At 41.9% G+C, this 24398-nt stretch overlaps 1 protein-coding gene across 3 annotated transcripts in view; it reads right to left on the reverse strand.

Annotated features, from left to right (window-relative positions):
• Positions 1-23298, reverse strand: part of nf1a (neurofibromin 1a) — a 59076-nt gene extending 35778 nt beyond the window's left edge. The window contains exons 1-32 of one of the 3 annotated variants that reach the window (XM_029170131.3): positions 23036-23298; positions 19553-19696; positions 19344-19427; positions 18582-18772; positions 18002-18108; positions 17762-17829; positions 17582-17657; positions 16790-16947; positions 16530-16703; positions 15700-15828; positions 14736-14810; positions 14517-14648; positions 13959-14096; positions 13707-13820; positions 12927-13006; positions 12180-12303; positions 11855-12098; positions 11492-11565; positions 11288-11371; positions 10386-10775; positions 10140-10279; positions 9688-9810; positions 9444-9527; positions 9229-9345; positions 8835-9016; positions 8538-8749; positions 8283-8444; positions 8098-8195; positions 7830-7965; positions 5907-5969; positions 575-733; positions 266-363 (exon numbers count right to left, since the gene is read on the reverse strand). In XM_029170131.3, coding sequence (XP_029025964.1) covers positions 266-363; positions 575-733; positions 5907-5969; positions 7830-7965; positions 8098-8195; positions 8283-8444; positions 8538-8749; positions 8835-9016; positions 9229-9345; positions 9444-9527; positions 9688-9810; positions 10140-10279; positions 10386-10775; positions 11288-11371; positions 11492-11565; positions 11855-12098; positions 12180-12303; positions 12927-13006; positions 13707-13820; positions 13959-14096; positions 14517-14648; positions 14736-14810; positions 15700-15828; positions 16530-16703; positions 16790-16947; positions 17582-17657; positions 17762-17829; positions 18002-18108; positions 18582-18772; positions 19344-19427; positions 19553-19696; positions 23036-23095 — 4220 coding nt within the window. In that variant the 5' untranslated portion in view covers positions 23096-23298. Of the gene's footprint in view, positions 1-265; positions 364-574; positions 734-5906; positions 5970-7829; positions 7966-8097; positions 8196-8282; positions 8445-8537; positions 8750-8834; positions 9017-9228; positions 9346-9443; positions 9528-9687; positions 9811-10139; positions 10280-10385; positions 10776-11287; positions 11372-11491; positions 11566-11854; positions 12102-12179; positions 12304-12926; positions 13007-13706; positions 13821-13958; positions 14097-14516; positions 14649-14735; positions 14811-15699; positions 15829-16529; positions 16704-16789; positions 16948-17581; positions 17658-17761; positions 17830-18001; positions 18109-18581; positions 18773-19343; positions 19428-19552; positions 19697-23035 lie in introns of all 3 variants that reach the window. The other 2 variants (XM_055513756.1, XM_029170130.3) reach the window with 2 other exon arrangements.
• Between the last annotated feature and the right edge of the window lie 1100 nt (positions 23299-24398).

Consider the following 24398-nt stretch of genomic DNA (forward strand, 5'->3'; position numbering starts at 1 on the left):
TACTGCACACATTACTGCACACGTGGGTGTGCAGTAATGTGGGTGAATGTCTGCTCTGCCAACAGACACTTCACTGTGTGTATCCAATCGTACCAGCTGTTCTGCATCATTTGTAAGTAGTGTTCCTGCTTAACACATCAGCTTGTTGTCAGAAAAAATCTCTTAGTCTTATTGACCACTGCTCTAAGCCATGTGTTGATGTCAAGCTTGGTTTATAGCCATACTTGACTGATGAGTATTCTGCATGACATGGTACAGGTCTTACCTCCGAGCTGAGTCAAAGTTGCTCTTCACAAAGTCATTAAAAGGCCTCATGTGTTCTTCTTTTGTAAACAAGACATGATTTGCAATGCTCTGCAAAATCTGAGGGAAACAATACAAATAGAGCGTATTAAATTTGATACTACCTTCTATAACAGTTTCTGTTACAATATTGTCATGTAATTTGATAGCAGTGTGAACTCCAATATTCTTTTAATCCAACTAGCACAGGGATTATAGATAGGTGGAATGGAAATACTGAACCCTACAAACAAACTAGCACCACAGGAGCCACCAAGTAAACCCGCCTTACCTTGGACATAAGCTTAAGTCCCCGTTCTATCCTGGGCTGAGGTTTCTTGTCCAAGATTCCAGCCTCGTAGGGGGATACAATGGCTGGGTTGACAAAGCGCAGGAACATGGCACTGCCCACCGCACCAATGCTGTTCTGTGGGAAGCGCTGACTTACCACCTGAGAAGAAGGTGAAGACAGTAGAAGGGAAGACAGGAAATGTAGAATAGAAAGAACCAAAGCAAATGGGTTGAGTAGGGGAACAGGTATGAGCAAAGGAAAGAAGAAAATATTGAAATTGTATTTAGGTAAATAGCAAACAAGGAAATGTTGAGAATAACAAAATACATATATTATATGTAAAAGAGCAGAGTGAAGTGGTGATGCAGGAATGAGAAGGAAAAAACAGTGCAGAATGACATGAGGTGAATTAATCACTGCAACCAAAGCAAAAAGGGTTCTGACTCAAGTTATGGCCCAAGACGACCAGAGAGAATTAGCAGAACTAGAAACCCAACCATGAAGAATGAACAGTGGACATCACCTAACAAATTGGACATGGACAACTGGAACATAGTCATGAGCTGTGCAGCAAAGCAGTGGATGAATAGTTCCATTTAAAAATACCAAACAAACCCACATCACATGTCGGTTAGAGGCAAAGCTGGCCAGAATTGGACAATGCAGATCCCCCACCAAGATTCCAACAAACACCACAAATGAAGACATGTAATCTACCTCATCAGCAGAAATGTCAAACCCTCATCAACCATCAGGACCTGCAGCAGGTTCCATAGTTCCAACAGTTTTATAGTCTGTTCTAGAGATGCTGCTGCGGGTGGACATTCTCTGATCTCTCAAACAAAAACCACTTGTCTCTGTGAGACAACCTAAAAGGTGATTTGAACAGTAACACACAAAGTCACGCTCTGCATTTGTTTTTAGAAGCTCCAGTTTGGCACCAATGATCCTTTATTTGTTTCTGCATTACTTTTATAATGCAGTCAATATTGCCCTAATGTAGTTATTTGTCACAACCTGTATACAATTTAAGGGAACGTCCAACACACATAAGGGAGAAGCAAAATGGGCAATAGGAAATAGGAGATCCAAAGGAGCCAATTTCCAGACTGAGCATCTTTGGCCCTATCGATAAGTTCAGCAGCTATGTTCAGCTCGATTTACACTTGTCCAAACAACTCCAACTGTCAGATGTCAGCATGTTTATACAATTACAGACGTGGACAAAATTGTTGGTACCCTTCGATCAATGAAAGAAAAACTCACAATGGACACAAAAAATAACTTTAATCTGACAAAAGTAATAATAAATAAAAATTCTTTAAATGTTAACCAATGAAAGTCAGACATTGTTGTTCAACCATGCTTCAACAGAATTATTTAAAAAAATAAACTCATGAAACAGGCATGGACAAAAATGATGGTACCCCTAACTTAATATTTTGTTGCACAACCTTTTGAGGCAATCACTGCAATCAAACGCTTCCTGTAACTGTCAATGAGACTTCTGCACCTCTCAGCAGGTATTTTGGCCCACTCCTCATGAGCAACCTGCTCCAGTTGTGTCCGGTTTGAAGGGTGCCTTTACCAGACTGCATGTTTCAGCGCCTTCCAAAGATGCTCAATAGGATTGAGGTCAGGGCTCATAGAAGGCCACTTTAGAATAGTCCAATTTTTTCCTCTTAGCCATTCTTGGGTGTTTTTAGCAGTGTGTTTTGGGTCATTGTCCTGTTGCAAGACCCATGACCTGCGACTGAGACCAAGCTTTCTGACACTGGCCAGTACATTTCTCTCTAGAATCCCTTGATAGTCTTGAGATTTCATTGTACCCTGCACAGATTCAAGACACCCTGTGCCAGACGCAGCAAAGCAGCCCCAAAACATAACGGAGCCTCATCCATGTTTCACAGTAGGGACAGTGTTCTTTTCTTGATATGCTTCATTTTTTCGTCTGTGAACATACAGCTGATGTGCCTTGGCAAAAAGTTAGATTTTTGTCTCATCTGTCCATAGGACAGATGAGACAAGAAGCTTTGTGGCTTGTCAACATGTAGTTTGGCATATTCCAGTCTTGCTTTTTTATGATTAGTTTTCAACAATGGTGTCCTCCTTGGTCGTCTCCCATGTAGTCCACTTTGGCTCAAACAACGACGGATGGTGCGATCTGACACTGATGTTCCTTGAGCATGAAGTTCACCTTGAATCTCTTTAGAAGTCTTTCTAGGCTCTTTTGTTACCATTCGAATTATCCGTCTCTTAGATTTGTCATAAATTTTCCTCGGGCTATAGTGCCATGGATCTTAAACTTCTGAATAATATGTGCAACTGTAATCACAGGAACATGTAGTTGCTTGGAGATGGTCTTATAGCCTTTACCTTTAACATGCTCGTCTATAATTTTCTTTCTGATCTCTTGAGACAACTCTTTCCTTTGCTTCCTCTGGTCCATGTTGAGTGTGGTACACACCATATCACCAAACAACACAGTGACTACCTGGAGCCATATATATAGGCCCACTGACTGATTACAAGGTTGTAGACACCTGTGATGCTAATTAGTGGACACACCTTGAATTAACATGTCCCTTTGGTCACATTATTTTCAGTGTTTTCTAGGGGTACCATCATTTTCGTCCATGCCTGTTTCATGAGATTATTTTTTAAAATAATTCTGTTGAAGCATGGTTGAACAACTATGTCTGACTTTCATTGGTTAACATTTATAGAATTTTTATTTATTATTACTTTTATCAGATTAAAGTTATTTCTGTGACCATTGTGAGTTTTTCTTTCATTGATCGAAGGGTACCAACAATTTTGTCCACGTCTGTATATGTTCACAACATGAAGTTGAACACAAGTTCTTCCTTTAGAGTAGTAGGTGGAGTGTTTGTTTGTGAAATAAGTGCATGTATGAGCAAAAAACAGCCCCACATTCACTTACCACCACATGAAAAACCTCTTTATGCAGAAGAAAGTAGGAAGAATAGGTGTGAAGTCACCACATGTGACTCCACCTTTGTCTCCAGAACAAGGTCTGTGATGATCAGCTATCTACCGTAGGAAGGCAGACACGTGCGGTTGACCCAACTTTAGGATGACATTAAAGTATGAATACACATCTAAATAGGATTAACTGCTTTAGACACAAGAATTATCTCTTGCTTTAAATGACAAAATAAATTCTTCCTAAATAAATAGAGTTAGTGCAACAAAAAACAGCTTTAAATTGAAAAGCTCAAAGGCGAAATGATGGCAAATTACAAAGGGCAATGGTGTCCACCTGAAAATAAAGCCTTGTCTCAAATTATACAGGCTGGAAACTAACGTAGCCAATGCAATCATGTAACAGAGTTGTAGCCGAAAGCACAGAGGCTTTATAGCACGGCACGAATCGTGAATGAAGCTATGTCTAGAGAGTAAGATGGTGAGTTGTTGGTCCTGTCTTCCTGCAGGCACCATGTAAGGTGGCCTGGTGCCACACTAGCCCCCCTCCCACATTGTGCATGTGGGAAACATGCACAATGTGGGACTAATAAAGGCTTAAAGTGTTTTTACAACCAGAGCCTCTGCAGTTTATGCTTAAGGGAACGATGGCTTATCAAACTTATCAAAAAGGGCAACTCATTAAGCTGTAGCAATCTCTCATAGCACAATTCTAAATTTTGATATCCACCATAAAAGATGCAAAAACATCCGTGATCACAACAAAACATGTTACAAATCCAAACACGTCAAATATTGTCAGTTTCACTACAAACAGCCAAACAAACTCTGCACAGACAGACAGAAGTGACAGTGTTACCTTCCCAGCCCTGTTATTTTACAGCACTGCCACTTGTACTTTGGAGTGAGACATTTCTTTTCCTAGAAGCATTTAATTTTAAAGCGGTTTTCTATTTTTGTGCAAACTTTTAATTCAATTCAATTAAGTGAGCCTTTAAATTTAGGGTATTGCTCCATTCACGTGACTTATTTTTCTATTTTTTTTTTCAACGTTCCTACAGACTACCGTATAAAACAGATATCAACAACAACAACAACAACAACAACTACTGAACTTTAGTGATCCCACATTGGGCATCAGATGGATGAAAAACTATATTTTCTCTTTATCGTTGGAGGCAGCAAAGACAATTCTATCTATCTCAAATTATAATATAATATATAAATAACAGTAAAGTGTTCAAAAAGGGAGGACATTCAGAGGTGTGAATCAGATTACTCAGTGAAGCATGTAATCTTTTTATTCACTCTCTGTTGCAATTATATTATATTTATATATATTATATTTATTATAAGTGTTGAATTCCATTTTAGATTAATGCATTGTTTTCAAGGAGCTTCTAATGTAATAGCATCAACAAAAAGTATTGACATCACTACAAAACTCAGGCTATTAGGAGCCAATTTTGTGAAGCTATGAAGAAAGTGTAATAAACATACTGAAAAAAGGCTTAATACGATGACAATCCACTGTGAATGAGTTGTTCCAGGCTAGTTGAGGATCTGCTTTCTCCACAGAATAGACTACACATATTATTCAAGCTGCTGTCAGACACAATGCACATGCAGGCAAAGCCTCTGTTTTCTCGAATTCAGTGACTGCAACACACACCAATGCTAGAAGCTAAAAGATAAACCTTTCCACACAGACACCAACGTTTTGTGAGAACCAGATATTAGAAGGTTTTAAACTGACAATGTTTCCTAAATCCATACAGTCCCAAGAAACATATTTTTATCATCATGTTCTGTCCTTCAATGTGTCCTGATGCTCAGATTATTACTAACTCAAGACTGATTGTGTTGACATACCACACTTTTCAGGAATGTGGGAAAGGTAAGACTCGATCTTTCAGCAAAGGAATAAACCCGTGACAGACTGAGGGAGGCCAGTTTATCAGAATACCTTATCTTCAAACCAATCTACCCTTCCCCATATCCATGTACTGTATACTGGAGCAGGTGTAGGGGTGTGTCACAGCTAATTTTTTTCAAATGAGTCATTCGCTGGGGAGAAAGGATTTAAGGCCAGATGAAATATTCTAAAAACATCTCCTGGAGTGCAGACAGAGAGAATGCCACTGTTTCCTGGGAGCGGTTAATTGAAAAAACACATCAAATGGTGCCCATATTAGTACAATGATTTTAAGAGAGGATTGTACACAAAGTTGAATATGGAGAAAATAATCAAACATTTTAAGAGAAACACCAAATTAAAACACAATTTTTAAAATGAAGAAATAAAATTTAAATGAATAAAATGCAAAAAAAGGCTTTTTTGCTTCAGGGAAAAGTGTCTGAGGTAAAATAGATTCTCCAAACTTACTGCTTTTTTGTTTTCCTTTTTTTCTTTTACTGTTGCTTTATTCAGTAGAGAGTGGCAAGTAGCCTACAGAACAGAGATGAGCACAATCATGGTCACAGCAGCAGCTACACACACAGCCCTAATTACTCCAGATGGAAATACATTCACATCTAGTCAAACACAGCAACATTAAAACTGCAGACAGTTTAGTCTTCATAGCTGCTCAGGGGATTGGAAGCATGTCCATGCATGAGCTGATGTGCTTTGAATTAGTGCGTGTGTGCGTGGCAGCACACTGGGGAACAGAAATCCAGAACAGAGAAGGAGAAACCTAAGATGTCACCTCATGGAAAACCCCCAAAACCCAGAGCTTGATACCAATGTGTGTGCAAAGACGTCTGCATTAGTAATAAGTGGAAGACCTTAACGTCTTAAATTAGTTGTTAAGTTTGGGGCAGAGCTGTGAAGCTCCTTCTCAGTAAAGTGAGGGCATGGCAGCGGTAGCAAAGCTAGCAGTAAGAGCAGTGTTGGTGAGAGGTCTAGCTAAGGTGCTCAGAGACAGCACTGTGTGTATCATCATGTCACAACAACAGATGAGTTCCACACATGCTCTGTAAAAAACATGACCCTGGACAGCAACAACTGTTACAACAAACACTAACACTAGCCTTTTAACAAGACAACAACATTACAGGTTTAGCAGCTGTGAAGTTGTGCACAGACTTCCAGAGTGGAGGTCTGTGGAAAGGCAGTTCCTAACTTCAGGAAACATGAATGTGTAAGATGTGAAGTGGCCGATAGCCAGGCTAATCATCCTTCTGTTCTGTGATCATATCTAAGCCTTATCAGTGCTGTCAAAGGTGGACATAATCACATTTAATGTGCACCCTGATTTCTTAATAAAGCCTGACAGTGTATCATCATTAGAGTGTCATCTGTGTTAGAGTTAGATCTCTGCAACTCTTCATGTCACCTCTTTGTCTGCTAGGCAGATATCAGATCTGCTACTGTAGACCAAACACATTCTTCACCGAGCTGATCCCAGAGGCACATAGATCTATTAGACTGTAGCTGACTATAACAGCACAGACTGAGGCCTAATGAAGGATTAGATGAGATCGCAGTTCAGGCGTTTAATCCATTACACATGCGCCAGGTATCACTGTGGTAGCTGGCCCAGCGGACCATTTGGTTTCTTCATTTGACTAATTTATCCATCACCAGTGTTCTGTTCAGGACAGATGATGACCTTTATGTTCAGGTTCAATTGTTGCTTAATAGGATTCTCTGTCCTTGGTCGTAAACTAACGAACAGATAAAATAATAAATACTACAATTCGTAAAATGTTGATTTACATTATATGAATATAATACTATGGTCATCAAATCACTAGAGACTATATTAAAGGGATGTTGGATTGCAGCTGGATAATGTGTAGTAGTACCACTGCCTAAAAGCAGCACTTTCAACTAAGGTGTTTTTAAAGACGGATCAATCATGTATGACACATTAAAAGAAACAAACAGAAAGCATATAAACTATCTACAAATGTGTACAACTTAAGCATTTATACACATGTTTACACGCAAGTGATGAGCAGTGAGTAGAGCAGGAGCTGGAGACCGCAGAGTGGCAGAGGCGTTAGCTTGAAATGTGAAAGTGGCTACACAAACAGGGCAGAGATGCTGGGTGAGCAGCTAAGGACTGTTAGGTTGTGTGTGTGTGTGTGTGTGTGTGTGTGTGTGTGTGTGTGTGTGTGTGTGTGTGTGTGTGTGTGTGTGTGTGTGTGTGTGAGAGAGAAATAGTGAGTGAGATAGTGAGAGAGAGAGTGAGTGAAGTGCGAGAACTGAGTGAGTGAGTGAGTGAGTGAGTGAGTGAAGTGAAGTGAAGTGAAGTGAAGTGAAGTGAAGTGAAGTGAAGTTAAGTTAAGTGGAGTACTCTACCTGATACAGACAGTGGCAAACACTGCGGAGCTGTGGCGGGAACTCGCTGGAGGAGCCAATGATGGCCAGAAAGAACCGCTCAGTGATTTGTAGCAGGTTCCTCTGGTTCTCCTCCAGGTTCTCACCTTGTTCAAGCCTGGTTAGTTAAATGACGCATGGTCACTGTTTGGCATCATGGCCATAAGCCTTTAATTTTGCTAATCTTATTTACATTTTCTTTATAACAATGAGTTTTAGATGTTATCAGAGCTGAGAAGCAGATTCTAACCTGGTGGGGTCCACCTCAAAGCTGATGTGTTCAGGGGTGGTGATGACCCCTCTTAATAAAGGCTCCAGGAGCTTCTGCAAATAAGCTGCTCCATATACCTGCCATGACATCAAACACATTATTAACACAGCACGCTGAAAGTTAAACCTCTCTAACCATGACAGAAGACGTGCTTGGTTTTCCACCTTGAAACAGAAGGTCATTATCTTGCTGGCCAGGCTGTTTCCTCTGAACAGAGTCTGCATGGAGTCAGCCAGTTCTACCTCCTTCGAGAACATGTTCCATAGCAGCTGGTAGAGTAGGTGGCGAGAGTCAAACAGGGTCACCAGGACACGGGCCAGCTCGTCCTGGGAACACAAGACGGTAGTTCTATGCTGTAAGTATAATAATAAGCTACCGATTGTTTCTATTGCCAAAATAATAAGTGAACCGGAACACACCCACTGAGACCCTGGGACCACATTAGCCAGTGCCATAGCAATTGGCAGCTCTCCCTGGTCTCCCATCATAGTGACAAGCTCCACAAGTCTCTCAAAGCGGTCAGCCAGCACAGTCTCCGCCAGTGTGTCAAACTCCGTCCCCTGCTGCAGGATCTTGGTCAGGACTTCCATGAAGGTTGCCCGGGTCTGCAGGTCCTTGTGGTAGCCCAGACCTGGAGAAGATAAAACCAGCATTGTGTTTAGGGGAAGAATCTAGCAATCTACCAACAAATTGGCGGGAGCAAGTAGCTGACTGACCGATGGAGTGCATGAGGCCGCTGTCCACATTAGCATTGAGCAGATTGGACATTGCAAGGACAGTGCAGTGGCGGAGTGAGGCCAGGCGGCGGGACATTCCTCTCTTTCTTCCTCCCACTGCCTGACCCTCATCCTCCACTTCACTGCAATCATTTAGCAAGTTCATGAAGAGAGTGAAGTACCTAAAAGCCACCACAAACATGAGCACAGCATTTATTAAAATCACAGTACCATCTAGAAGATTTAGAAAGTAATTAATAAAGGACTACGGGAAAGTATGTCTTTGGTGATTGTGAAAAAGGACATTTCTAAATATGTGTATGCATGTATGTATAAGTAACTTAACATTGAGAACAAATTGAGATTTTTTCATCATCTTCTTTTGGCCTCTTACTTGAGGAAGAGCTGAGATTTGGCCTCCATAAGTTCTACTCCATCCCCCTCCTCTGGCTGTAAAGGAAGACCAGCTAACAGAGATACTACTGCCTCCATACTGGCCTGGTCCAGATCCCTGCACGGCGCAAACACATAATAGAGGAATGATTAGAAGGGGCTCACTGGTTTAATGCAAAGCATTAGTTAAGCTGAGCACAAATTGCAGAGTTGAACCTTGTTAGGCATTTGATGTCATCATCAGCAGCTTGGTTGGATGTTCCCATCACCCAGTCAGTCAGGTACTCTACCATCTTGTTCCTACATACAGCAGTAGAAATTATTGTTTATGCTCTGTAACGAGCCTTAATGTCTTGACAAGCAGCATCATGTGAATGTGCTAATCTCTACTGAAGTGCTAGCAGACACAAGCAGCACAGGTGACTGGTCTGTTAACTGATGAGTGTGCAACTTCTTTGACCTGAACTTCATCTCTTGACAGAAGGAGAGGTCATCTCGTCTCTCCATCATCACCTCCACCAGCTGGCACAGCTTCGTTTTGACCTGGATTGCATGGACCACGTTGCCTAGGATACGCACGTACCTAACAGGTGGCACACAGACATGCCATGCTCATCATGGAGGCATTGTGTGAAACTGACACCAAAACCTGGCCTAACAAAGCTGATCAGCTAATACAGCTGGTGATAGTAAGCATATTTTGGATAGATAGCAACCCAAATGAACGTGGTGCTAGACTGCAGAAGGCCAACTCTCCAGCCAGGACAAAAGGAGCTTCACTCATCCTTCTTGTGTGGCATAAATGCCAGCTGAATACTCATCATATTGTTAATATTTAGCGGTCATGAACAAATTTTGATGAAGACTTTGCACAACCCCCCCCGCAACCACAAGCTCTGGGCAAACACAGACCTGACCAGGTTGAGCATCATGGTCTCAATGCTGGCCTGTCCCAGATGTTCAGAGCTGCCCTCTGTGTGGTTGTCCAACAGGTTCTTCATGATGGCAATGGTTTGCTCCACAAACTGGGTGTTAGTGTCATTGATGGGAACCTGGAAACAGAAAAGATTAACCTCTCTCCCACAATAGCAACTTCAGTTTAGTCTTGGACATGTCATGCGTAGATTCCATGATGATCAGTTCCACAGTGGTACCTACCGGACCCTGCGTGTCAAAAAACTTGCCAATGCTGTTTCTCAACTTGTTGAAGAGCATGGGGTAGAGGGCAGGACTAAGCTCAAGTCCCAGGAGGTCCTTAACGTTTGTACGGACATGGAGGCCTACCCTGTCATGGCCACACACCAGCAGAGCTAGCAGTCGATCCAGGAAGCGGCTGACGGGTGATTCGCTGGAGGCAGAATAGGAGCAGGCGGTGGCCGAAGCCACAGGGTTGGGCACCTCACAAGGACCCATAGAAATCATGGAGGGCTTGCGCTCATTAACTTGGCCCATGGGCGGGCTGTACGTGGCCGGGCCAGGTGTGCCTCGTTGTTGAAGACACACACCGCCCAGAGCACAAAGGAATCCCGTCATGTTTATCCACTCCTGCTGTGGGGACACAGGGAACACATGGATTTATCATTCAACAAAGATTCTCTGGCTATACACAGGTTAGCATTTAGTTCTCACCTTAAAGAACATTGCCATAAATACATTTTAAAGCTAAGCAATTTTCTGTGCAAAACCTGATTTAAACCTGTATTTGAAGCAAAACCTGGGTTCATAAAAGCAAGTGGATGTGCTCCCAGTATAAGAGTCCCTCTTTCTGTTTCCCGTTCCATGATGTAATAAAATAGAGAGGTTTGCACTAGAACACCTTTATTCACCACGAGATGATTACAGTGAAGGTAGTTTTAGCATGGAGTTTCCAACCTTCGAAAAGGCAAATAAAATGCAATTGGTTGAACAAACAAGATTTTTAGACTTTGTTTCATTTAATTTACAATTCCTCCACAATAAAGTGAAGATTCAAAAGTAACTAAACAGTTAGGGTTGCAATAAAGACAACATTCTCACATTCCCTTCACTCATAAAGAAAGAGGAAACAGCTTTTAGCATACCTGCCCGTCATCAGCTTTGCTTTTGGGGAAGTTAAGAATCTGCTTGGTGACCTGGTCCCATTTAGTGTATGTGTCCTCCCATGCCTACAGGTTGAGACAGCAGTGGTAATAAAACTTTGTAGAGGTCCACTGCTGATACCAAGCCTGACTCATCTACGGCTTCACATGACAATTGCCCATGAATTGAAATAAATTAAACCTAACCTCAATATTTCCAGGCGTGGGGTGCTCTATTCTCCTTAACAAGGCCATCACCCTCTTCTGTAAGGTAGAGCGACCTGGGAAATGAAGACAAGCATTGTCAGCTTGAATGATAATGTTTGCATAGCTTGTGTCCTTTCTTACATCCATTTACACTACAGTAGGAATTTTATAATAACTGAACTTTATTGATCCCACATTGGCGAAATTAACTTGACTTAACTAGCTTGAACATGGGATCTTTAGCTCCCCAAGTCAACGCTCTACCAACTGAGCCACCAAGCCACCATTGGCTTGAAGAGGAACCATTAGCAGTGTTACGGCTGAACGTGGGTGCAGTGCAAGAGGTAAGACTGGATTACTGACCTGTCCCCATTATGTTGCTGACAGAAGCTAGTTCGCTGAATGTGGCATAGTTGGGCAAAATGTTCTGGACAGGGACCTCGTCAGCAGCGCTGCGGATGTCTGCTTCTTCACAGAGATGACGGAAACATGACATGGCCACAAGCACTGCTTCGGTGTCTGGACTCCACAGGAACATGTAGAGACACACCTCCAACTTGGTCTGTGCCTGCCGGCAGATGGGGATCCCTCCGCCCATAGTGGCACACTCCTGGGTGGAAGACAAGAGATCCTAATCCTGACTGTGCATTCCAAGGCAGCTTGCTGCAGCTGGCTTATGGTACCACACCTTGTTCTTGAGGAGGAACTTGTTCCTGCATATGAGAATCTCCCTCAGCCACTTGAGGACTTCAGTCCCATTAACCATCTGTTGGCTAATCAGCTTACGGCAGATGAGGAAGAGCACCTGTGAACTGAAAGAAAAGGTGAAACGAAAAGCATCATGTGTCATTTGTCTGTCAACATAAATGAACTAAGCGCAGCATTGGGGATAAGGGATCAGTGACCGACCACAAATAAATCATTTGCTGGTAATAAACAAATATACACTATGTTAATAAACTATCTATAGCTCTAAGAAGATCAGACCCAACATAGTAGTTAACTTCACCCCAGTAGATCCCATCCTTTTCTCCTGTCTAACAGCTTAGCTGTAGTGGACACCTTCATATGCTGGAAAGACCAGCTTCTACAAGTACAGTGGGGGGGGTTATGTTACCATCAGAGCAGTAACAACCAGCAATAATGATACCAACAGGCAAACATAGTCCATCCACACCCCACCATTTCATTACTAAACCAATGCCACCAGTGATTCTGGCCCAAGTATCAAGAGTGGGACATAGCGTCATCTGAATCTGGTTCAGACCCAGCAACCAGGTAAACACAAAGCCCACCCCACAGACCACCAGCATTCATTCAAATTATATCAAATCAAAGCAGACACAAGAACAGGAAACAGCACATTTGTCCTTAACATGTTCAACGTTTAGACCAAGTTGCTTCTTCATGCAAAGATGAGACATCTGGTGAGTACCTGATGTCCCAGAATGTCTCTATGGGGGTGTCAGGATTCCACAGCTCTATGGTCTCAGGCTGATGCAGAACTAACAGAGCCTAGGAACCAAAAACAGGGGGTTAGTGGGGATTAAAAGAACCGCTTCAGATGCTCTATCTGCTTGATCTGAATCCAAGTCAACAGGGAATCAGCATTACCTCAAAACCATTTAAGGTCAGTATGAAACATGGCTATTTAATAAACAGTGATTTTACCATTGGTCACCTTAGAAATCAAGGCAAATTAATTTAAAACGCTGACGGAAAAATTGCGGCCAAACAGGGGCTAGATGATTATTTGCATTAGCGATGATAATATAACATACAAAACTTGCTGGATGCTTATTCTCTGAAATTAGCAACATCAATCCCAAAATGTTGCTTCTTTAATCAATCCACCCACATGGCACTAAAAATGCCCCTGAAGTAGACGCCGCCTAGAGTCTGGGTAAGTGTATGTGTACACACCATGGACAAGTGTCTTTTCCAGGTAACTGCAAATAATTACGTTTTACAGCATGTCCTATAGTTTTAATGGCAGCCAGGCTTCAGCAGCTACCTCCTGGCTAGAGAGAGACATCTGGGCACAGCCTCCATTTGTTATATTAACACAGACACTAGAATAGTGTTGTGTTGATTCCTATCAACAACATGTCATGTCAGACTAATATGTCCAACCTTGGACAATTTACCAAAATCTGACAAACTCAGAAACTTTAAAGTACAAGTGGTGGACTGATTGTTGGGTTTGTTGTCTGACCTCCATGGCTTCTTGGGAGAGTTGGGTGGTGTTGTTGAGAGGCACTAGCTGCACCAGGCCGGTGATGAGTTCTGCTGTACTGCTCTGCATATCTGGAGCTTGCTTCACTGGGTTCTAACACACGAAGACACACGTCAATAAAGGAAACCAAGGTTGTCATTTGTTAGTTACAAAATATAAGAAGTACAGGTATGTGGAACAAAAGCACCAGAGACTAATCCTAATGTGTAATGGGTCAAAGCCCAAACTCACATGCAACATTAGTTTGGGGTCAGCATGGATTAGTTTGACTAGAGCAAGAAGGAGGCACTTATAGCTTCGAGTGTCCAGGTCTGTCGTTTTTTCTTTAAATTTAAGGCTGGTGCTCATCTTTCCTTTGAATGTCAAACTCTGTGGGAAGACAACAGAAAACAGAGGTTACATTCAGGCTGCATCAGGATCTGAGATCCATTATGATAAAACATGACCCCATTTCACATCACTGTTATTTATGTCCTTCCTTGGTGTATGTGGGTGACATTCTGTTCCTACTAAAGGATCATATTATCATTAATATAATACTGTAACGTTAATTAGTCAACACAGTGTGGTTTCAGGGACTGCTTGCAGAAAGTTATGCTTGTTTAATATCTTTGTGTTTGTTAAAGTGTTTTAATCTGAGTCATAAAACACATTTAATTTGTTCTCCGAACTCAAAAGGACGTGAGATGCTACTATAGGTAACTCCAGGATATTCAGTCAATCCCAGCTTCCAACTTTACATGAATTTGACATAGTGGTTTACATGTAGGAATGTGGACAGTGTCTTACAGGTGTCATCCGTATCGGAGGGTGGGTGCCAGCACCCTGAACCACCCGGTTGAGGGTGTCAGAGAACATGAAGCGAAGCTCGCCAGAGTAGCAGTACACTGCATCAATCTTAGGCCACCAGTCCAGATCAGACTGTAAGTTAAGACACCAAAAGACAAACATCATTGGAAAGAACAGTTACAATGTTCTATTAGTGCTTCAGGAATGCTGACCACTTACATTGGTGATTATTCTGTGCAAAGAATTGACGAGGACAAAGTGAAAGGTAGAAGGGGAGGATGAGGCCAAGCAGACCTAGAGGACAAAAGAAGACACTGGTGAGAACAACTCAGAGACAGGACACAATTTGTCTATGCTAGCAACAATGGGACTAGTAGAAAAAAACTGAATCTAAATCACTAAACCAGAGCAACATTTAAAACAAACACTTCAGAAAAGTCCTGACTCTCACAGATGATTATTAAAGCAAAAAAAAAACGAAGCCTTTTAAAGTCAGAGCAGTGATGTGTATACAGAGCTTTGCATGTGCAGATTGATCCCTGTAGGACTCTGATCTGACATCATACCATTTCACTCCAAGCCACAAACAGTCCATCATGACAACAGAGATTGGGAATCAGCACACTGGAAGATAAACATTTACTATATTGAACATGTTAGCCTTGGCATCAAATGGCTGAACTTTGGCTGCGTCAAACCCTGAAACCTGGACTCTCGTGTGCATGTTAAGCATGTAATGTAATGTCAGGCAAGTTGATTTGACCCAAGACTAAACACCACACTGGGTTTGCTGTGTGTGCAGCCTGAGTAGGGAAAATGAATCTGATGTCCCTTTATATATTGAATGAGCTGAGTGAACAGAGAGAAAAGCTATAAAACAATTAGTGGCTAACATAGTTAATGTAGCGCCCAGTCAGTTCAGACCACCTGCATGTTGTTAGGCCTCAACTCTCACCAACAAGCAGCTTTGCTTATGTACATCTATGTTAATTATATAAAATAATATTAATACTTGACATTAAATACTTTATAAACTTTGTGATAGTCTGAGTCATAGTTTTTGTAACAAACACTTGTGGCTTCATACTCGAAGTAAAAAGATTTCTCATCCAACTATTAAAATAAGATAATAATGGACTGATAACTGATAAAATACTGGACAAATGGTTCATTGTCACTTTACCTTAAAGTGTTGGTTGTTGTGTGGATTGATGCGGAAACAGGAGACGAAGCAGTCCATCATGAGCTCCACGTCTGCATTTTGACTTCCTGTGCCCCTCCAGAAGGATTTTGCAGGGTTGAACAGCAGAGCCTGATAAGACAGGGAGGTCAGTCTGCTCAGTCACAGCAGTAGTAGTAGCAGCTTCACAACTGTGGACCTTTTAAACTGCAACAAAATCTTTGTTTTGGGATAGAATGTCTACATGATGTCATTAAGGAAAAAAAGGAGGGAGATAGATGGAGTTCAACAAGTAAACCCTAAAGCATCATGTTGCTTACATCATGTTATCACACTTGTTAAATTTAATACATATTCACCATCTGGTTACTGTACCTTACCAGAATAAATAGTGAACATTAGCATTATACTAACAGTGGTTGTCTAATGCTGTCACATACAATGCTCCGTTTAGAAAATAAAAACACAAAAAACACAATGTGAGCTGGTTCTAAGAACCAACACCTGTGACTATATCAGTAAGTGTGATGGGAACCCTGACTTCATGCTGCTAGGGTTATGATGAACAACATGGCGCTTCAAACAGTTACACACTGTCTGGTTTAGCATTTGTCATGTTAAATACATGAGGGAACACCTCCCTATGTACTCGTTGTCTCTGTACTCGTGTAATACTGCAGGAAGGTGTTGGTCAGCTAACTTGCTAAAATCTACAGCATTTGTTGCTTCTTATCATTTGCTCTCTCCTAAAATTGACATTTGTTTAAGCAGAACAGCTTAACCCTACTTTTTGAACGCTGCTTGTATGCAAATCATAATACAAGAAGTCAAACCTTGAGATCCATAACAATAGACTGGACCAGGAGGAAGATGGTGGAGTGGTCCTCCCAGTTAATGTAGGTGGAGGCTTTACACAATTTGACGCAGGCTATGGCAGCACTCTCCATCAGCTGCTTGCTGCCACCCTGGCCGGCTAAGGCTTTGCGTAAGTTGTCCAAAAACAGTTTCTACAGATACAGACAGGAAAGAATGCATGTGTGAGAACAAGCATGAGTTAAGTGTATGTGTGGGGTGGCATGCTCCTCTCTCCCACCTTGTTGGCCTTGCTTTCTTCTACAGTGTCTTTGGAGATAGTATGTAGAATTTCTGGACACAGGATGAGGAGGATGATCTGCAGCGGCCACACAGCTGCCTTCCTTTTGGCACTCTCTGCAAAGCTGTCCACCAGGTCAAACAGCTTCTCTGCTGCTTCTGATTGCACCACAACACACATATACTACAGCAGTCAAAAACAACTGGTCTTTAATGTCCATGTAGCAAAATGACTATCAAGTAGGTAAAGCAGATAATAGTCTGAGGGAAAGAAGCTCACAACTATGTTCTATGGCTTGACCACCAAACATGTTATTACACCTACTTGTACAATCACATGAAGTCAGATAAATCATTTCTCCAACCACTGAATTATAACAAGTTTATGTTTTTTAGTGTTTGTTGCAGCCAAACCAATAATAATACTACATATTTTATTACTTACGTCACAGAGAGTGGTGGAGTCATGGTGTGAGCGTCTGAGCTACTTTTTGGTTATGGAGGAGTATTTCTGACTTCTTGCAATGCAGAATTTTATTTAGGTGCTAAAACCCTAAAATCCAATAATAAATTATCCATTTTTGCAGGTTTAGTCAGAAATGTTATGTAACAAAAGCTGTGCTTTGCACTAGATGTCATATCTATCTGGGGGCAGCAGTGTCTCAAGAGGTAGACCAGTCGCCCACCAATCCAAGGATCAGTGATTCAATTGAAGATATTCAAGAGCTTCAGGAAGGAAAGCAGGCGCAGACCATGCATCTACTGCCTATTGTTTCAATGACTGGCTTTATACCTGCCATATCTGCCTGTGGTCGCTGGTAAAGCATGGTAAACTCATCTGGGTAATTCTCCACCCAGTTCCAAAAAGCCTGCAAACAAGAACAGTAGAAGTGTAACAAAACCATGTGCAAATCAAACTATCATGACACTACTGTTTATATGTAGGAGCCGTCAAAATGGCAGCAACTAGTACCTTCTCTAAACTGTTTATGACGGCCAGCTGGGCAGGCTTTTTAAGGGCTCTAAACTTCAGGACAGTTTCTGTAAGAAAGGCAAACATAAATAATGCACAAACATGCCAGGTATGGATAAGTTTACACAGCACTGATCGTAAGCTAAGACAAGAAGGTCTGGCAGCTTTCATTAGAATATTGTCCTGTATGACTGACACCACGACCATTATGGGGCCTTTGTTCATGTAAAAGAAACCAACCTTGTAACAGCCTTTTCAGCTTGGAACAATCCACACTGATGTACTGCATCAGTTCTATGTCGTGAACATCCACGTTATCCTCAGAGCATACGGTCAGTTCCTGAAGCCTGAAGACACGCAAACAGCTTCAAAACATGAGCTTAGAGTTTAGCTGCATGTGAAGAAGTCACATGAAAGTTGTGGTAAATTGCGAATGACGACTTCTATGTAGGAAAGTATTTTACTACATACATGAGCACGGTGTTCTAAAAAGTCATCCTCATCTCAATAAACAATTTGTGCTTAAAGTAATTGATAATAGTTAATTTCCATTTCTCCCTGGTTCAAATAAAAATAGATAAAAAAAAAGTGTTATTTCATTATCATCGTATCATAGAATTTGTGTGAGCTAATCAGGAAATAAATGGAATTGAAATTTGAAACTGGTATAAAGATGCTTTTATAACTGCAACCTGACTGCAGTAATCCTATTAATAATGATAATCAACTGCCACATCAGGACCTTGTTGAATCAAAGGTTTCAGTGTAGTGTATAAACTAATAAGACAGAAAGAACTACGTCCTGTTAGCGGGTACACACCTGGTGGAGATGCGGCTGAAGACTGCGTTAAAGTTGTTGCAGCTCAGGGAGAAGAGAACAGCTGAAGCTGAGGCCCGGAGATCTGCAGCATGCTGGTGGCCCTCGCGATATGTATGGATAAAGTGGCAGATCTCCGGCAGCAACTGTTTAACAAGCATGGTCTCATCTAGACGCAAGCAGTCCTTCGATTGCTGTGGAGAGCACAGACAAGTAGGACAGTCAAGGAAAGCTATGAGGAAGGGAACCTGGCCAGTGCTCCTCTGCACAGACAGACATCCAGGCTTTTTAGTTGTCATATCCTACAAATTAAGCTGCCTGTACTTTTATACAAAGTACAGACAGATTTTATCTTCAGAAAACGGTGGACAAGCTAGAAAAAGGTGGAAGGCGACAGGACCATTAGTTCTTAGCCCAACATGAAATACAGCCAATTAAAACCCACAAAGGCAGCTGCTCTGATCTCACAGGTAACACTGTATTGACCAAACCTAGGAAGCAGAGAGCAGCTGCTGAAGCCAGGGCACCCCTGTACATGTAATTCAGGCCTATGCTTCACACATCAACTCCCAGAAACTACTACAGTAATCGATGGAACGAAGAACTATAGCAAAGACTTGATTCTCTGAGATAAGAAAGGATTGCTCCGATTTCCTAGTACAAAAGAAGGAGATGCGTGATAGAAAGGATCGTTGCTTTTAAAATGGTTTACATCACAACCCTAACACAAGTCTATCACAGCCATGTGATGAGAATGTGAATCACCCCCGCGAGGCACTTCTCCAGTGTGTCCAGGATGATGAGCTGGGAGAGGTAGAGGTTCTTCTCAGAAGCTTCTCCAAATATCCGCTGCAAACAAGAGTCAAACATAGCATTTACTCATTATGTGTTGGTAGTTGTCTGTGGCGTTTACACGACTACTAGAACTGAGAAGACCACCACTTTACTCCCAGAGCACAATGGAGCCCACTCACCATGTTGTTGACATTTTTCAATATGTTGGTGAGGCCACTGATGACCAGGGAGAACTTATATTTGGAGATGTTGATCAGACATTCCTTGTTGTGCTCTGTGCTGACTTTGGTGTGGGTGTTCTGGTGTCCAACCTTGATGGGAAGCTGAGGGATCAGAGGAGCAGGATGAAGTCAACACCAACCTCATGGCCACAGAACTGTTACTTCACTATATTCACATCACTAAAACCAGAGACAGCCTCATTCATTGCTAATGTCCATAGTTTGTACATATATTATGCAGATAATCAAATGAAAAGCCTCTTGTTTATTAAGCTGCTGTTATTCGCTGGGACTGAAACACACACACATTCACACACCAAGGGCAAAGTAGGCTTCAGTGTCCTGCCCAAGGACACATGACCAGGAGCCAGGAATCAAACCACTGATCAAGGGATCACAATAACAACCATTACGTTGGGAATCAATGAAACGGAACACTGTTTTTTCAATTATTCTATTCTAATGTTTGTCTTTTCTGTATAAAACCCAGAATCAATTACAAACGGTTTAGTGTACTTTAAAAAGGCAAAAGTCACATACTGAGTTGAACCATATTTCATTTTGACTCTTTAGACCTTAAATAAAACAAATGTTTGTCCAGGTTCTGAACAATAATGTTTTGTTCAGTTGTAAGATCTGCAGCAGCTACACTCAAGCTGAGGGAGAACACCCAGGTAGAGAACATAGATGTGATTCCTGACAGGTAAAGAACATAAATGAGGCCACCAGGATCATGTTCTATTCATGTTATCATTCATCATGTAGCGGGATGATTGTTCAACCACCTAATGCTCTGAGTCAAAAACAAAAATAGTGCGACAGTCCTGAGCACTTTATGAAACTCCACCGTCTGCTGTTACACCAGTGGTTGTTGTGAGAACATGGCCATGCCCAGCATGTTGACTATATTCACTGACTTCAAGTGACAATGAAAAGTTTCAAAATTGTCTTGCAGTATTTCTAGTGGATGCAGAATGATGGGTATGTATGATCTGAAGCATCTCATCATGTTAAATGCATAAAACACAGCCCACACAGAAGGAGAACATTACAGTAACAATGCTTGACTGACCTACCTCCAGTGTACAAGAAAACGACAGAACCTCAAAAACCTCAAACCAATGTTCTTGGTTTAAGACCAGCAAAGTGACTGTCCCAGTCTAGAATCAGCCCCTAAGGGTTATCACTGGTCGAGGAATCCCCAAACAGAATTTATTTAGTCCAGTGTAAGTGTTAAACAAATAACCATGACTGTTGTAGACGATACATAGGCATATACAAAGGAGCAGTCAGCTGGCAATCTGTAACTGATACAGTGCATGAGTTCAGGGCACCACAGAGGTCACCAATGCTGTGAGTACCATAACCCAGAGTCAGAAGTGAGGTACAAGTCCCAGGTTTCATCAAAACAGCCTGAACAACGATGTGAACTAAAGTGCTGGTCTGAAGAGTCATTTCACCTCAAAATGGAACATCCAAAACCTTTAAACCTTCATATCCATCACAACTAGCTCAGTCTATGGCTCCATTTTTTTCCTTGAGAAGTCGGTTACTGGTGGTGGAGCTGTTCCCTGAATGTCTCTGGTTGCGTTAGATCACATAAATTAATGAGGCTGACGCTAGAGCCTCCATCTGGTGGATTAGATAAAAATAAGACATGACTGTCTCTCAAATGACTTGCCACATTTACTGCCTTATAATAAGCTCATAATATAGAAAGACAGTTGCTTTTACGGGATTTGACTGAGATCTATGATGCTCGTGACCTATTTAATCACATCTCACGAACATTCCTAGTGGCTTGACTGGCTAAGTTCCTAGAGGCTGCTATGGAACCATATGAGCCCTGCCCATTGTGTCAGATTTTTGCTTTGACCTGTGCAACTCACCCTGCACTAGATGGAAATGGTTTAATAACACTTATTAATGTTAACTACACTAAATTAATTTGGATTGAAGCATAATATTTCTGTCTGCACAGCAAACACAAATATAAACATGTTAGTGGTTTATTTTAATCTTTATCTTTTAATAAAGTAAAAAGGTGTGTCAAGATAAAGGCATTGTGACATAAAGCAAGAATCAGTCACATACTGTAGGATATCTCTATTTATCTGCAATAAATGGTCTGATATGCAAAATTAAAAGCTGAACCCAAGTGAAATATTGGAAATATTTTACATACTCTGGGAAGAATTTACTGAATCTTATGGTTTCACACTTGAGGCCACAAAGAAAGCTCAAGATGGAAAATTATTATTATAAATGGGAGTCCCATCTAAATTTCATCCAACAGTACGACTTATAAGCAAAGACACAACAAACCACAACGGCCGGACATAGGACCATGGCAGACCTATCAAATAACCAGTCAGTGATCCCACACCTAAGGACAATGGAACTTTGTACAAGCTATGTTATAGGTGAAGCCCACATGCCTTCGTGTATTAATAACATGAAATGATGTTCAGTTTGTTAAGAAAGGCATGACTGGTGCCATTTATACAAGGTAAGCAGGAGAGAAACTTAGGGCACAAACGAGTAGCACCTAAATCCACTTGGATCTGGCTGCAGTAATCCACACTAAGCAGCTAAACCCTGACTACAAGGCCTGATCTAAAAGAGCAAGTACTTAGTGAACAAAGCCAAGTTACTTTAAGTGTAAACAGCTTTGTTTCTCTCAACATAAACTGGTTGTGGGACTTAATTTTTAGGAAGACAATCATTATGTTAAAACAGACTGACATCAAAGACTTTCTAAACCTTTACTTAGAAGGAAACATAGGTCTCCACTACTATTAGTGTTTTGAATATTTTTCCAAAGGAGAGGCCGATACCACTAGTGACAAGCCGGCAGTCACACAGACAAGACTCCAGGACGCGTCGTTTCTGCTCCATTCATGTCATTTTAGTGATCGCTTGTTGTCTTTGTTCGAAGTTTTGAGAATGTAACTCAAAATTAGCCCCACTTTATGCAGAGGCTGTGGTTAGGGGGTCGGAGACGAACCGAGCACGCCGCTAACCCTGTCACATTTTATTTGTTTACATTAGACGGCTAGGCCTGCTAACGTTAGCTGGCTATCACTAGCTAGCGACACATCGACTGCTGGACAGACGCTTGAGCGCGCGTCCGAACGCCCGTGGCATGCTTCTCTTAATCTAATTTTACAGTTGTGCGTCTCCTTCTGTTTTATGCTCAGGACAGATGTGGGACAGATGTGGTAGTTTGGGCTGGAGACGTGCTAGCCGCGGAGCCGTCCGCGATGCTCCAGAGCTGGGACAAACAGTGCAGACATTTAACGCAAGAACCGCTGCAGATAGGAAAACACTCCTTTCCGACATGGTGCATTTCCAAATCGGACCTAAGACGCATATCGTCAGCTACTGGCCGGAAAGACCAGCACAGCTCGCTACACCCAACCCTTAATCAGTCCATCTTACCTGCTCATCAAATCTAGTAATCACGGCCTGGACCCACTCCACGGGTTTATGAGCCGCCATGGCGGGGCGGAGGGACACCGCAGCGATGTGCTGGTTAATCCTGGGGGTGAGACCGGAGCCGACACGCTTATTTCTGCATGAAAATCTGCCCTGAGCAGATGGGAGACGACCACAAAGGCGAGTATTTTTTCCTCTCTGTAGGAGTCACCATGCCACCGCCATGACACACCACCGGAAGTCTTCTTCAGAGAAGCTGATGGGAGTGTAGGAGAGCAGGGTCAAGCTGGCTGCAGCGACGGACGCCGATTCCTCCGCCTTCAACATAAGTTGCGGCCTTAATCAAATGTTACATACACGCAGAATGTCTTGGAAATATTGAATGCGCCTTGTATTTCTAGGTCACGGTCACTGTCATGTCTGTGAATCGGCGACACAAAAGCATCTGGATAAGCGACAAAGCAACGCATCTGAGACTACTTTCTCCTCGGCCGCCCCGAAAAGACGTGTAGTTGCTTTATTGTGAAGTTGCTTGTTCTTACTTCCGCCACTCACCTCGCTTCGGGTAAATGCATCGATCATAGTCCTCGCGATTTCAGCCTAACAAACAAGTTTAGTTTTAGTCTTTCCACCAATAGCTCAGACACGTCGCAGACTTTTAGACAAATCCTTGAACACTGTTCCGCCTTGAAAAGACTAAAGGTTGAAGGTGGTTAATCTCATCCACTACAAAAGTCTCCGTTGCTTGTTTTTGCAGTAACAAGAGACATCACAGGTTGTCACTTGAGGCATTCACGGTCCTCTGCAAAATGAACTGACCGCGTGTTCAGCGGACGCGCCTCATTTTTACAAACTTATGTATATGTAGCTTCACTTTTGTCCTCATCACTAAAACGTACATTTTCCCAAACAGTTATTTTAGGTTACTAGAAAAAGCAATTTCTCAGAAAAATTATTTCGGAGAGCTGATCTGCTGCCGGGACGATGCCAGACGCGTATTAAACGGTCAAATGAGCCGCTGTTTGCTTTCCCGCGGTCAAATGAGCCGTCGCTATATTTGAGGTGCGCAATTCGTGCGATACTTACGGTAAACGTGTTGAGATCACCGAGACGAGCGGAGACACACTCTTATGAGCAACTGAGTTGATATTAGGATTAATGTCGTAAGAAGACGAAACAAATTTAAGAAATTGTGGAATTTACAAAAAAAAGTATTAACTGATGGAAGATATAAAAACGGAATTGGCCTCTATTCTAAAACTTGGATTTGAATAACATGACTTCTAATGACATGACTATATAGTTTCAGGTTCAGCTATTCATGTCAATTGAAATTACTGTATGATATTTTATTGATTGATTTCTC

The sequence above is a fragment of the Betta splendens genome, chromosome 13, assembly GCF_900634795.4.
Source record: "Betta splendens chromosome 13, fBetSpl5.4, whole genome shotgun sequence".
Classification (NCBI taxonomy): domain Eukaryota; kingdom Metazoa; phylum Chordata; class Actinopteri; order Anabantiformes; family Osphronemidae; genus Betta; species Betta splendens.